Source organism: Chlorocebus sabaeus, chromosome 19, assembly GCF_047675955.1.
Source record: "Chlorocebus sabaeus isolate Y175 chromosome 19, mChlSab1.0.hap1, whole genome shotgun sequence".
Taxonomy (NCBI): Eukaryota; Metazoa; Chordata; class Mammalia; order Primates; family Cercopithecidae; genus Chlorocebus; species Chlorocebus sabaeus.
In genome coordinates this window covers 20,796,696-20,811,629 of record NC_132922.1, presented here as the reverse complement: position 1 = coordinate 20,811,629, position 14,934 = coordinate 20,796,696, and the positions used below count along the sequence as shown (strand labels likewise).

The 14,934-nt window shown below is 45.7% G+C and overlaps 1 protein-coding gene and 1 pseudogene across 3 annotated transcripts in view; both read right to left on the bottom strand.

The window, feature by feature from the left end:
- The window catches only part of LOC140709110 (uncharacterized), a 69,946-nt gene that overhangs the window by 32,158 nt on the left and 22,854 nt on the right, over positions 1-14,934 (bottom strand). For 2 of the 3 annotated variants that reach the window (XM_073006826.1, XM_073006824.1), the window contains exon 2: positions 9,069-9,197. In XM_073006826.1, the coding sequence (XP_072862927.1) occupies positions 9,069-9,197 (129 nt within the window). The remainder of the gene's footprint in view (positions 1-9,068; positions 9,198-14,934) is intronic. The other variant, XM_073006825.1, reaches the window with a different exon arrangement.
- LOC140709109 (calponin-2 pseudogene) lies at positions 3,659-9,045 on the bottom strand (annotated as a pseudogene).

Here is a 14,934-nt window from a genome sequence, read left to right as displayed (position 1 = left end):
AAAAAAAAACCCTCGCACCCCGTCCCCCTGCTCTGCCTTGACCGGCTCAGGGCACGAACCCGCTAGTGTGCACACCTCTTACCCTGTTGGCCTCAGTGGGGAGCATTGGATGGGGAGCTTCCAGGGCCTAAGGACAAAGGGTGACCCACCACTCAGGAGTCCCACCTTTATTCCTTCCTCTGGGGTGTCTCCCTGTCCCAGGCTGTCACATCCCAGCCCCAGCCCCACTGTGTTCTCTGGGGAGTTTGGCTGTGTTGACCTGGAGCACCCAGTCTCCTGGCTTCCTTGGGTGGCCTTACCTGACCTAGGTCTGTTTCTTACAGAGGGACCTGCTCTGATGAGCCATTCCAGTGCCCCAGCTTAACGTAATATCTGGTGGGATAGTCTTGGTCTTCGTCATTTGTTTCTGTCACGTGGTCACCTGCTCACTTACTTACAGTTAGGGGAAAGCTTACAGGGAGTCCATGCCTGGGAACGTTTGATTCTATGTGAGAATGTCAGTCACACAGCAAGGTGAACTCCTACTCCATGTCAGAGGCACCCTGGCCATGGAAACCAGGCTCCTTGTCCTCATGGAGAGGAGTGCTGAGAGAAGACAGGGAAGTGTGATGAGGGCTGCAGAGCAGGCTGGTGGCCTGTGGGAACCTGCCATGAGCAAGTCAGGAAAGGAAAGAAATGTTTCACTGAAGGCCTGAGGGATGGAGAGGGAACAAGAGGGAAGACGCTCAGCCATGTCTTCATTTCCTTTAGCCCTGACAACATGCTTTGTGATAGGTATTATGATTCTCATTTTACAGAGGTGGGAACCGAGGCACAGAGGGGTAAAGAGCCCAGCCCAAGCTCACTCAGCTAACATGTGGCAGAATGAGGACTTACACTCCCGTCTCCATGATTCAGAAGCTATCAGTGAGGAGGCTGCTGCCACAGCCATGGTCAGGAATGATGGTGGTTTCACTGGTTATGGAGCAAAGAGATGTGTGGGCTCAGGAGAGGCACTGATGATAGAACTGATGTTCCACGGACTTGGGGAGGGATCAGAGACAACTCCCAGCTTCAGCCTTGATCAACTAGGTGGACAGTGATTCACATTCACCAAGATGAAGAAACGGGAAAGCAGATTTGGAGGGAAAAAAATCATTCATCTAAATTTGATACATTCTACTTCAGTAAAAAAAAAAACAACAACAAAAAAAGAAAGAAATGGGTTGATTAAATGAAAACAAAACAAGATGATTCCATGCCTAGAACTCCCGCTGTATGCCACCCCTCCTTCAATCCCAACATTCTCACACCCTTCTCCCTGCTTCCTTCCAGCGTCCTCATGTATACCTGTCCTTTCTGAACCTGGGGCCCTCCAATATCCAATGCCAAGCAGATTGCGTTCGAGAGAACCACCTAGAGGACACTGTCCTTGGCCATACCATTCACCACCTCACCTGTGCTTTCTCCTTCTCAGGGCAGAATTCCCTTCATCTTTCTAGTCCTGAGACCATTCTCTGCGTGCAGAGCTGGCTTTGTAGGTGTGCAGCCTCTGCAGTTACACAGGGCCCCACACTCAGAAGGGCCCACCTTCAGTTTAATGCTCCTCTGTTGCCATCTTGAAGTTCCTAACATATTAAACAAAGGGCCCCACACTTTCCTTTTGCACTAGGTCCCACAAATTATATAGTGGGTCGTGTACATATGTCTGCATCATAGTGAGGCAAACCAACGTGCGGCAGCCTTTCCCATCTGTGGCAATGAACTTCATTTCCATCTAGGAAGTCCAACTGCTTCAAATCACAGGGAGACAAAGCAAAAAAAGGAGCTCAATTCTTCTGTTTCTATGAAATACAGTTTTATGTGTAGTTTTATGTTTCTTCCTGGATAATAATTTAGGAGGGAACCCTGAGGAACAAGATACAGAGATAACAAATTATGGGCCATTAACTGTGGCTAATTATTTCTTTATGGCTTAGAGTGGAGGCACATCTGAGTTACTCTGGCACTCACAGTTCCAGAAGGGAGGGGCTGCTTAACTACAATATAGGGCCAACATAGGGCCCACGGGGAGACGAAGGGAGGAGCCATTTAGTGCAGGCTCGGCATCCCCAGTCCAGAACCTGAAACGTTTTGAGAACCGACATGCTCAAAGGAAATGCTCATTGGAGCATTTTGGATCTCAGATTTTCAGATTAGGGATGCTGAACTATTAAGTATAATGCAAATATTCCAAAATCCGAAAAAATCCAAAATCCAGAACACTTCTGGTCCCAGCATTTTGGATAAGGGACACTCAACCTATAATCTCAGCCTGGCTTCTGAAGCATAAAAGCATAGCAGCATCCAAACATGCAAATAAACTTATGTCCAACCCAAAGGTCTAGTATCTGGTTTGACTTTGTGGAAGAAAAGGATTTCCTATTTCACAGAATCCTTTTGTTCCTCACCCTTTTTACCCAGAGAGAGAGAGCCGCTTAGCATAAGTCATGGAAGGATGACTGGGGACTATCAGAATCCTCAAGAGAAAGGTTTGTTGGTCTGGTTTATGCTACATTTAGAAGAAGGCCCAGGACTGTTCCTACAGTCTAGACTGGAACGAGGACTCAGGGTAGGGGTGGGGTGGGTAGTGGATGGAGAAAGAGGAGAGTAACCAGGAAGAAAAATGGGTACCCAGGTATCCTCTGAGGGTGACTCGAAAGAGAGATCAAAAAGCAACTGACTGAAAGTCAAGAAACACTTTTGCCATCACCATAATCCATGAATGTTGAAGACTGACTGAGCAGGCTGTTTTCTTTCTGGTAATGGACAGTTCCTTCTAGACACGGCAGAGTTACAATTCCATACTGTAATATGTTGGATAATGAGCCTTCCACTGGGTCTAAAATTAGGACTTTGACATACAAGAAAAACGTCTTCAGGCTTCAGGTTTTCGTTACCTGGTTTCTTTTGGATACTTTTTGTTCTTCTATCTTTCCTCCAGAAAAGACCAAGCTGACCCACTCACTGTCAGCACCAAGAATGCTGTAAGGGTCACTGAAGACAAATTGTGCTGGTTTGGGAATAAGATAAAAGAAAACGAACTCCTCTTTCCACAACTATGTGCTAGCCCAGAAGTACCCTGGCCACTTTAGTCATTTATTTTACCTCATTTGACATTGATCTATGATATGATCAACATGACTCACCGGTGCCTAGAGATTCTCTAACTTGTTTTTCCTGGCCCTGTGCCCTTCTCAATACCCCACACCCCAGACTTACTCCTCCTCCTTGTTACAGCTGGCTTGTGGGAAATGGGACTGGCCTGGGGCTCTCTGGAGTGGGCTGAGCTACCTCTCTAGCAGTGCTCTTGAAAGTGGCTATTGTTTCTGAACTGAGAGCTCTACAATGAGCAGACACTGCATGTACTGTTCTTCTGAAGATTTAATTCTATGTATCTGGACATGGCCCAAGAAGGCTCTTCCTTTAGCATGGTTTGCATGCTTATATTCCAGTCTTCCTATTTCCTACCTGGAGAACTCTTGCTCTTCATTGATCCATTCATTCTTGGTGTGCTAATTTGTGTTTCAGCTGTGCCAAAATTAAGGATTAGGATTATCTTCTAAACAAAAAGGATGACCTTCTTCTCCTGCGTCTAGACCCTAAGGCATTTCCCTGCTCACTAATGGGATCAAGAGTATTTTCATATGTTTATTGGCCATTGTGAATTTTTCTTTTTTCTTTTTTTTTTTTTCTCTTCTTACAAACAGAGGTATTATTGCATTTGGTCCACAGTTGTATTTCACATTATCTCATGGAGCAGGGCCCCTGGGTATTAGTCCCTGTGCAGTACTTGGTGGGGCATGTGGCGGGGGGAGATGCAGCAGTATAGCTGGTCAGGCCAAGAAGGGGAGAAGGAGGGCTGGAGGCTTCTTAAAACCTACTGAGGGGCTGGGCAGAGTGGCTCATGCCTATAATCCCAGCACTTGAGGAGGCCGCGGCGGGCAGATCGCCTGAGGCCAGGAGTTCGAGACCAGCCTGGCCGACATGGCGAAACCCCGTCTCTACTAAAAATACAAAATTTAGCCAGGTATGGTGGAGCACCTGCAGTCCCAGCTACTTGGGAGGCTGAGGCAGGAGAGTCCCTTGAGCCCAGGAGGTGAGGTGTGGTGAGCCGAGATCACACCACTGCACTCCAGCCTGAGCAACAACAACAAAACCTACTGAGGCCACAGTGTGGGGAGTTAGCATGGACAGGGGGTCAAGCTTAGCCCTCACACCTCAGAATTCCACTTCCTTGTACGAGCCTCACTTTCCCCACCGGGCCCCAGGGCAGGTCTGAGGGTCTGAGATCTGTTGGTCTGAGGTTACTAGGGAAATCCAGTCACTTGGGAGCCTGAGATATTTAGCACTGTGGCCAGGCCCCGTTTCCCAAGGGACTCATTTCCCAGCACCCTCTCCACTGTCCCCGCCCCATTCCTAGGGGGAAAAAAAAAATGTATGTTTCTTTTGTTAATACGTCCTGAAACTTTAGTGGGTACAGAAACCACAAACTGATCAGCTGATAAAAGGGGGAAAAGGTGAGGCAAGTGGAAACCTTTGGGGACCAGTTCCCTCCAAGCCCAGGTGTCTTCTCCCCAGCACAGCTCGGCCCACAGCCTAGAGGTGCCAACAGGGACCCTCACCCAACACTTAGCGGGATACGGCCTTGACCCCTTCCCCCACAGCCGGGTGGCTCAGTCCTGCGAAGGACCAAGGCAAGGGAGAAAAAAGCCCTGCTGCCTGATCCCATGCCACCACTCACAGACCCTCAGTTGATTGTCAGCACTAAACAGGTTAAGAAAAAAGAGATGAAAACACAGAAAAATCCAAAAACCCAGACGGGGAGATGATGTGGGGAGAGAGCATGCTGGGAGACTCAGTAGCCAGCCTCCTCCTGGTAGTAAGGGGGATATTCAGGGACCTCCCCCGGGCCCAGGCAGTCGCCAGCGCCTGAGGGAGCCCCATCCGCCACTGTGCCTTGTGGGCAGTACTTGGGGTCGTATATTGCTGGCCCAGGCCAAGACCTGGCCACTCTGGTTGGCGCCCTGTATGTAACCCTTCTGCAGGGACATGGAGGAGTTCTCACACTTGTCATTTCCCAGCTTGGGGTCATAGATGTGCCGCCGTGTCCCGGGAGCCATCATGCACACCTGGCTGACACACTTGTTTGTACCCATCTGGACACTGATGATCGAGTGGTCCATGGGGGGCAGGATTTAGTTTTTGGGGTCATAGAAATGCCTCCTCGTGCCATATGCAGTCATCCCTGACTGGCTGGCGCATTTGTTGGTGCCCATCTGCAGCCCGAGGATGCACTGGCCAGCCTTCACGGGGGGCTGTTGAAGTTCCGCTCCTGCTTCTCTAGTACTTGATGCCAGTGTCCACCCCGCTCTGCAGCTCCTTAGTCTTGGCCTTCCCTGCCAGGGCAAGAAGAGACACCTGCAGCTGCAACCTCAAACAGGTCGTTGGCCTCGAACAGGTCCACAGGGTTCATGCCGTAGCTGACCATGGTCTTGATGAAGTTGGAGAGGTTTTCTAGCTGGTGCCAGTTCTGCATGGAGTGGTTGAGCTTGGGGACTGAGCCCAGCTGTAGCTTGTTCATGAATGTGCATAAGAGCATCCCGTCCGTCCTTTAGGCCCTTCTGGAAGTCGGGGCTGATGGAGAGGCCAGTGAGTCCCTCAACCCAGCTGCGGAGCTCTGCCTCCTTCTGGGGGTCATATTTGGACAGAAGCCAGTTCTTGACCTCAGCCAACAGCCTGTATGAGGAGGGGCCCTTGTTGAACTGCATGGAGCTCATGGCTGGCAGAGCGGCGGTGGGATGGGACTGGACAGGATGGGACAGTACTCGTGAATTTTTCGTTCTTATCTACCCACTTTTATTGGGTTGCTTTTTCTTACTGGTTTATAAAAACCATTATATATTGGAGCGAACTTTTTATTAAATGCAATGTAATCATAGGCTGTCACTTGTTTAAACTGAATTTTTTAGTGGCATCTTTGTCAGTTACTAAGCTACTGTCTCTCGGCTTCCAACCTACCCTTCTATATTCAGCTCTGGAATGCTGGAACTGAAACTGCGAAACTACAGTCCTCCATAGCCAGCTGGCCTTCTGATAGGTCCCGCCAACAAGGGGAGCTAGAGAGAGACTCGAAGCCAGGAGGAGGGTAGAAGGAGTTGCTCCTTCCTGTTTTGCTTGATGCTCCAGTCAGTGTTGTTCCAGCATTGGCTTCTTACCATGAAGGGAGCACTTGGTTCCAGTTTCCAGCCTCTTGCAGCAGTCCCAGAATGATCCTCTTTCCAACCCTTGGTGGTAACAGCTAGGTTATATCTGTGGTAGGCAGAATAATGGCTCTCCAAAGACATCCACAGTCTCAATTCTGGAACCTGTTGACTATGTTATATTAAATTGCAAAAGGGACCTTGCAGATGGGATTAAGATGAGGACTTTGAGATGGGAGATTATCCTAGGTAATCTGGGTAGGACCAATGTCATCACAAGGGTCCTAACAAATGTAAGAGGAGGGCACAAGGGTCGGTGTCAGAGTGATGTGATGTGTGAAGGATTCAATCAGCCATTAAAGAGGAAAAGAGGAACGATAAGCCAAAGAATGTGGGCAGCCTCTAGAAGCTGGAAAAGGCAAGAAAATGGATTCTCTCCAAGGGCCTCCAGAAAGGAACACAGTCCTGCTGGCACCTTGATTTTGCTCAGTGAGTTCAGCCAAGAATGGCTGTTGAGGTGCTGGGGAGCAGTGACCCCGGGGGCCCTGAGTTCTAGTATGATTCTGCCATTAACTAGCTGGCTTTGGAGACAGCATGGTCCCATCCTGAGCCTCAGTTTCCTTACTCACTGTGTGCTGAGCACCATTATCTCACAAAACAAAGTGGGTGTTGATATTTCTCATCCCCGATGGCTTTAAAGAGGGAAATGAAATAATTAGATTTGTACTTCAGAAACATCACTTGGGCTGCGGTATTAAAAAATGGTTGGCTCTTTCAAGGCTTGGTTCACATTTTCCCTCTTCCACAAGTCCCCTCTTCCACAAGTCCCCTCCCCACCCTGCCTAACCTCTTAGTTGGAGTCATTGTCTACCTGGCGCTCCCCATAAAACAGAGAACTACATATGCTGTAAACACCTTGAAATTGGACATCACACGTTTCATCCACATGTGCTCCACCAGGCTAGGTCTATGCCAGGACTGATAAATGTGTGTAGAATTATCCTCTGCACTGAAAAACCATTTTCGTGGGACAGAGGAAGAAATAATTGAGCCACTCAATACTTGTTGGGGACTCAAGCCTTCTTTTGATAAGGGAGTTTATCTGCAAGCCTCAAGGGGTGTACAATTAAGCACTGCAGATGTATTTCCCCTAGCTCTGAAAGGTTCTGATCTGCCTTGAGTACTGATGTTGAAAAGGACTATCTAGGAAACAGGCCCTGAGGCCAGCTTGGTTTATTGTCACTAGGCTTTAATCATACCCTACAACTTGGAACCTGAGAGGGTTCTTTTCACCTTGCACAATATGATGTGAGCTTTGCCGAGCTGCACTATAGATAAATGGGAAAGAGCAATAGTGACCTGCATTTTCTTTTGAGACTTTTGCCCATTAAATATATTCTTCCTTAGATCCAAGCAATTCAGTATTATGGAAATAAAAAGCTTTTGTTGAATACCTGTTCTACAGTTTGAAGAGCAGTTCTCCTGTTTTCATAATTTAGAATAACTTGAAGAAAAAAACCAAAATACCTATTATTATCTACGAAAAGACTGGAAAATTTTTGTGATTTCTATAGATTCCATAACCAAGAACAGTAGACCTAAGATATCCAGAGATTTCCCAAATAATTTTTTTTTTTTTCTTTTTTTGAGACAAGGTCTCACTTTGTCACCCAGGCTTGAGTGCAGTGGCATGAACATGGCTCACCACAGCCTTGACCCCTTGGGCTCAAGTGATCCTCCTGCCTCAGCTTCCCAAGTAGCTGGGACCACAGCTACAGGTGTACACCACCACACCTGGCTAATTAAAAAATTTGTTTTGGTTGTCATGTTGCCCAGGCTGGTCTTGAACTCCTGGGTTCAAGCAGTCCTCCTGCCTTGGCCTCCCAAAGTGCTGGGATTACAGACCTGAGCCACTGTGCCTGGTCCCAAATAAATTTAAAAAGAATTTCACTGGGGATTAGTTAAAATATTCTGGGATTAATTTTTATTAATTTATTATTATTATTCTACCACACTGCCTCTGGTGGTGTGGTGGGGACAGAGTTTGATTGAAAAGAAACAGTTGGGTGCGGTGGCTCACACCTGTAATCCCAGCACTTTGGGAGGCTGAGGCGGGTGGATCACGAGGTCAGGAGATTGAGACCATCCTGGCTAACATGGTAAAACCCCGTCTCTACTAAAAATACAAAAAATTAGCTGGGCGTGGTGGCGGGCGCCTGTAGTCCCAGCTACTTAGGAGGCTGAGGCAGGAGAATGGCGTGAATCCAAGAGGCGGAGCTTGCAGCCAGCCAAGATCGCTCCACTGTACTCCAACCTGGGCGACAGAGCAAGACTCTGTCTCAAAAAAAAAAAAAAAAAAAAAAAAAAGAAAAGAGAGAAAGAGAAAAGAAACATGAGAGAATTTTCTGTAGTGACAGTCATATTTTATAATTGGATGCAGGGGCTGGGCAGGGTGGCTCACGCGTGTAATCCCAGCACTTTGGGAGGCCAAGGAGGGCAGATCACCTGAGGTCAGGAGTTCAAGACTAGCTTGGCCAATATGGTGAAACCCTGTCTCTACAAAAAATACAAAAATTAGCCAGGCATGGTGGCGCACACCTGTAATCCCAGCTACTGGGGAAGCTGAGGCAGGAGAATCGCTTGAACCTGGAAGGCGGAGGTTGCAGTGAGCTGAGATTGCACCACTGCACTACGGCTTGGGTGACAGAGCAAGACCCTGTCTCAAAAAAAAAAAAAAAGATTGGATGCAAGATACATATATGAATACATTTGTCAAGACAAAGACTCATTCCAGCAGCAAATTATGGTGATATTATATGTAAGCAAGTAGACAGTGATGGAGGTTACCCTGAAATGGAGCTCAGCCCCTGCCATGCTCACGTGTTCTGTAGCTTTCACTACTGGCCTCTTTATGGCCTCCATTGCAGAGGGCCAGGCTGAGAGGAAAAGATGTTCTGCTCTCTGAAGCTGTTGAACCTGGAAGACACAGGGGAGGCAAGGTAGAACGGTGGAAAATGAGAAAGGTACTAGGAAGCGTATAAAAAATAGTAGCTAACATAAACCCCATTCTATATGTGGGTATTTTATTTCTTTTCTAGAAAAATGCTAAAAAAATTAGCTTGGGGGAGCAGATCAGAGCCGCAGTTCCCAATGTGTGGTGAGGAGGGACCCTACAGGCTCTGAGACTCATTCAGACGGTCATGAGGTCTAAATTATTTTAATAATAATAATAGGCCGGGTGCGGTAGCTCACTATTGTATCCCATCACTTTGGGAGGCTGAGGTAGGAGGATCACTTGAGGTCAGGAGTTCGAGACCACCCTGGCCAACATGATGACACCTCATCTCTACTCAAAATATGAAAATTAGCCAGGCGAGGTGGCGGGCGCCTGTAGTCCCAGCTACTAGGGAGGCTGAGGCAGGAGAACAGCTTGAACCTGGGAGGCAGAGCTTGCAGTGAGCCGAGATGGCACCACTGCACTCCAGCCTGGGTGACAGAGCGAGACTCCATGTCAAAAAAAAAAGGAAAATAATAATAATAATAATAATAATAACGGGTTATTTGTCTTTTCACTTATTTTCTCCTTCAACTGTACAGTGGAGTTTCCAAACACTGAGTGACATGTGAGAGCTTAAAAAATTAAATGCAGAAGTTGGTTTAAAAATCCAGCCATCTTCTTTTAAGCCACATATTAAAGAAATTTGCAAAGATGTAAAACAATGACACTCTTCTCATTATTTTTTTGTTTTAGACAATATAGTTGTTTTTCATTAAAATGTTATGGTAATGTGTAATGAGTTTATTATTGTTATTTCTAAATGAGTTAAATATTTTAAAGTTTCTCTATTTTGGGCTGGGTGTGGTGGCTCACACCTGTAATCCCAGCACACTGGGAGGCCAAGGTGAGTGTATCACTTGAGGTCAGGAGTTCAAGACCAGCCTGGCCAACATGCGAAAGCCTGTCTCTACTAAAAATACAAAAATCAGCCAGGTGTGGTGCCACACGCCTGTAATCCCAGCTACTTGGGAGGCTGAGGCAGAAGAATTGCTTGAGCCCAGTAGGTGGAGATTGCAGTGAGCTGAGATCGCACCATTGCACTCCAGCCTGGGTGAAAGAGCAAGACTCTATCTCAAAAAAATAAAAATAGATAAAAATAAAGTTTGTCCATCTCAATTTATAATATGCTAATTTTTTTTTTTTTTTTTTTTTTTTTTAGAAACAAGGTCTTACTCTGTCACTCAGGCTAAAGTGCAGTGGTGTGATCAGAGTTCAGTGCAGTCTCAAACCCCTGAGCTCAAATGATTCTCCTGTCTCAGCCTCCTGACTAGCTGGGAGTATAGGCACACACCATTGTGCCTGGCTAATTTTTACATTTTTTGTAGAGATGGGCTTCCACCATGTTGATAGGCTAGTCTTGAATTCCCGAGCTCAAGTGATCTTCCTGCTTCGGCCTCCCAAAGTACTGGGATTAGAGGTGTGAGCCACTGTGCCTGGCTAATATGATAAAATCTGATAGCTGTTAAATAAACACAGGATCTTTAGGAGTCCATAGTAATTTTTTTAATTAAAAGGGTTTTAAAAGTGAGGTAGAATTTACATACAGTAAAATGCACAAGTCTTTTTTTTTTTGAGACAGAGTCTCACTCTGTCACCAGGCTGTAGTGCAATGGCGCGATCTCGGCTCACTGCAACCTCCGCCTCCCAGTTTCAAACCATTCTCCTGCCTCAGCCTCCCAAGTAGCTGGGACCACAGGCGCCCACCACCACACCCAGCTAATTTTTTGTATTTTTAGTAGAGATGGCGTTTCACCATGTTAGCCAAGATGGTCTCAATCTCCTGACCTCATGATTCGCCCGCCTCGGCCTCCCAAAGTGCTGAGATTACAGGCGTGAGCCACCGCACCCAGTCAAATGCGCAAGTCTTAAATGTACAATTCAACTAATTTTTACATATGTATACACCATGAAACCTTCACCCACTTCAACAGATAGACCATTTCCTTCACCCTGGAAGGACCCCTTGCACCTTACTGAATCAATACCTAGTCCACCAGAGGTAACCATTATCTTGATTTCTACCACCATAGATAGTTTTGCTTGATTTTGAATGTCATATAAATGGAATCATATACTTCTTACTTCATTTGGCTTTTTTTTTTTAATCTCAGCATAATGTTTTTGAGATTCATCCATGCTGTTCTGCATATTACTATATTTTTTTACTTTTATTATTGCTGGTGGTATTCCATTGTAAGATTATATCCCAAATTGTTTTATGTTTTTCTTGATGGATATTTGGATTTTGTCAAGTTTTTGGCTATAGAAATTAAGTGGCTATGAACATTCTTGTACAAGACTTTTGGTGGACATATAAACTAATTTTTCTTGAGCATATTCCTGGATGTGGAATTGCTGGGTCCTAGAGTTTGGCTTTGTAAGAAACTGCTGGCCAGACGCGGTGGCTCACGCCTGTAATCCTAGCACTTTGGGAGGCCAAGGCAGGTGGATCACTGGAGCTCAGGAGTTTGAGACCAGCCTGGCAAACATGGTGAAACCCCGTCTCTACTAGTAATACAAAAATTAGCTGGGCATGGTGGTACTCTCCTGTAATCTCAGCTACTCGAGAGGCTGAGGCACAAAAATCACTTGAACCCGGGTGGTGGAGGTTGCATTAAGCTGAGATTGCACCACTACACTGCAGCCTGGGTGACAGAGTGAAACCATGTCTCAAAAAACAAACAAACAAAACAAAACAAAGGCCAGGCGCGGTGGCTCATGCCTGTAATCCCAGCACTTTAGGAGGCTGAGGTGGGCGGATCACCTGAGGTCAGGAGTTTGAGACCAGCCTGACCAACATGGTGAAACCCCATCTCTACTAACAATGCAAAAATTAGCTGGGTGTGGTAGCACACACCTGTAATCCCAGCTACTCCAGAGGCTGAGGCAGGAGAGTTGCTTAAACCCGGGAGGCAGAGGTTGCAGTGAGCTGAGCTTGCACCACTGCACTCCAGCCTGGGCAACAGAGTGAGACTCTGTCTTGGAAAAAAAAAGATAAAGGAAAGATCGATAATACTAAGTGGTGATGAGCATGAGTAACAACTGGAAATCTCATACATTGCTGGTAGAAATACAAAATGGTAAAGCCATTTGGAAAAATAATAGGCAATCTCTTATAAACATACTCATCCATTTGACATAGCAATCCTATTTTTAGGTATTTATCCAAGAGAAATGAAAGCATATCCATACAAACACCCGAATGTGAATGCTCATAGTAGCCTAATTCAAAGTAGCCCCAAACTAGAAACAATCCAAATGTCTACCAACTGGTGCATGGACAAACAAACTGTGGCACATCCACATAATGGAAAGCTACCCAGCAATGGAAAGGAACAAACAAATGATCCATGCAACAACATGGATGAATGTTAAAAACACTGTGATCAGTTGAAAAAAAAAAAAAAGAAAACACTCAGGAGTACATACCATATGATTCTACTTATATGACATTCTAGAAAAGGCAAAACTATAGGGACAGAAAACAGATCAATGGTTTTCAGGGACTATGGGTGAAGAGAGGAGACTTGACTATAAAGGAACATGAGGAAACTTTTCAGGGTGACAGAAATGTTCTGTATCTTGACATGGTGGTGATTGTATACACTTGCCAAAACTCACAGAATTATATACTTATAAAGGGTAAATTTTACTATATATAAATTATGCCTCAATAGACCTGACTTTTAAAAACAAACATTTCAAAAACTAAGACAAAACCCCTCCAAAAGTCATTACCTTGCAAACAAAAATAATTCCTTTTAAGCACAGCCTGACACAGAATGATGTGTTCAGTGAGAGAAACTGGAAGCAACAAGAAGAAAGGAATACCTCCTAGGTACATGAAGTCCCACTTATATTTTGAAGGCTGGAGAGACCTATGCCAAGACTATAGCTCAACGCATGAACGTATTTATCTTCGAGTCTTTGTGCTTTCCTAGCACTTAGCAAACGATAAGCATTCATGAAATATTTGTTCGAATGAACTTTTGTTTTGGCTGCTGAGAGTCATGTGGCCTAATTGCTATAGTGGTTATGACAATTTGGCTAGTTCTATGTGAGTGATTTGAACTATGTCAAGAGTCCCCAAGACCACCCTCAGGTTCAGTAATTCACTAGGAGTCACAGGACTCTGTTAAACTTATGGTCATGGTTGATTATAACGAAAGGATACAGATTCGAATTAGCAAAGGGAAAAGGCATGTAAGGCAAAGCCCAGGAGAAACCAGGCATAAACTTTCAGCTGTCCTCTACTAGTCTCACAGACAGTGTTGAATGCTCTGAGTAATGATGTGTGACACGTGCAAATTGCTGCCAACCAAGGAAGCTCACCTGAGTCTCGGTGTTCAGGATTTTAACCGAGGCAGTCATACAGGTATGCAGCCCCTGTGTCAATGACCTTAGCTATCAGTCTCCAGCTGCACAGGTCAAACTGATACTGTGTGGCCCAGGATTTCAGACATACAAAAACAGGCACTCACCATAACTCACATTGTTAGCATAATCTACCTAGACAAACAGATGCAGTGTGGCCCAAGGCCTCAGGCATACAAAGACGCTCTTATCAGACAGGATATTCCAAACTTCAGAAGTTATCTCCCAGAAGCTGGTCAAGGGCCAGTCCATTATTTGGAATATGCAGGGCTTGAGTAACCCAAGCCTGCTGATTTAATGCTTTATTGCACAGACTGTATCAAGATTTTTAAACCAGGCTTTGTGAATAGCTATATATTCATGTGCATGTGATATATTCCTGTGCATGTGAGGGTATATAATTCTCTCAAAATTCATATCTCATAATTTCTGTTTGTGTATTTTTTCTAGGTAAAAGATGTTTCACAGCTTTTGACAGATTGTCAAATATCCCACAACTCAGAAAGATTAAGAATCTGGAGGGATGTCAGCAAGAGAGTAGAATAGGAAGCCACAGACCTTGGTACCCTAAAGAAACACTGGGCTGGGCATGGCAGTTCACACCTGTAATCCCAGGACTTTGAGAGGCTGACATGGGAGGATTGCTTGAGCCCAGAAGTTCAAGACTGGCCTGGACAACACAGTGAGACTCATCTCTACAAAATAATTTAAAAATGAAAAATAAACTAGCCAGGCATGGTGGTGAATACCTGTAGTCCTAGCTATTTGTGAGGCTGAGGGAGGAGAATCGCTTGAGCCCAGGAGTTCGAGGATGCAGTGAGCTATGATTGTGCCATTGCACTCCAGCCTGGGTGACACAGTGAGACGCTGTCACTAAAAAATAGACAATTACTTAACAATAACATGCAGTTTAAAAAGCCTTTATGAGAGCTCCAAAAACCAAGTAAGAAGTCACAGAGGCCGGGCACAGTCGCTCACACCTGTAATCCTACCACTTCGGGAGGCTGAGGTGGCTGGATCACCTGAGGTCAGGAGTTCAAGACCAGTCTGGCCAACATGGCGAAACCCCATCTCTACTAAAAATACAAAAATTAGCAGGGCGTGGTGGCGCATGCCTGTAATCCCAGCTACTCGGGAAGCTGAGGAAGAAGAATTGCTTGAACCCAGGAGGTGGAGATTGCAGTGAGCCAAGATCGCGCCACTGCACTCCAGCCTATGTGACGGGAGCGAGACTCCATCTCAAAAAAAAAGAAAAAAAAAAAGTCACAGTACCCCATGCAA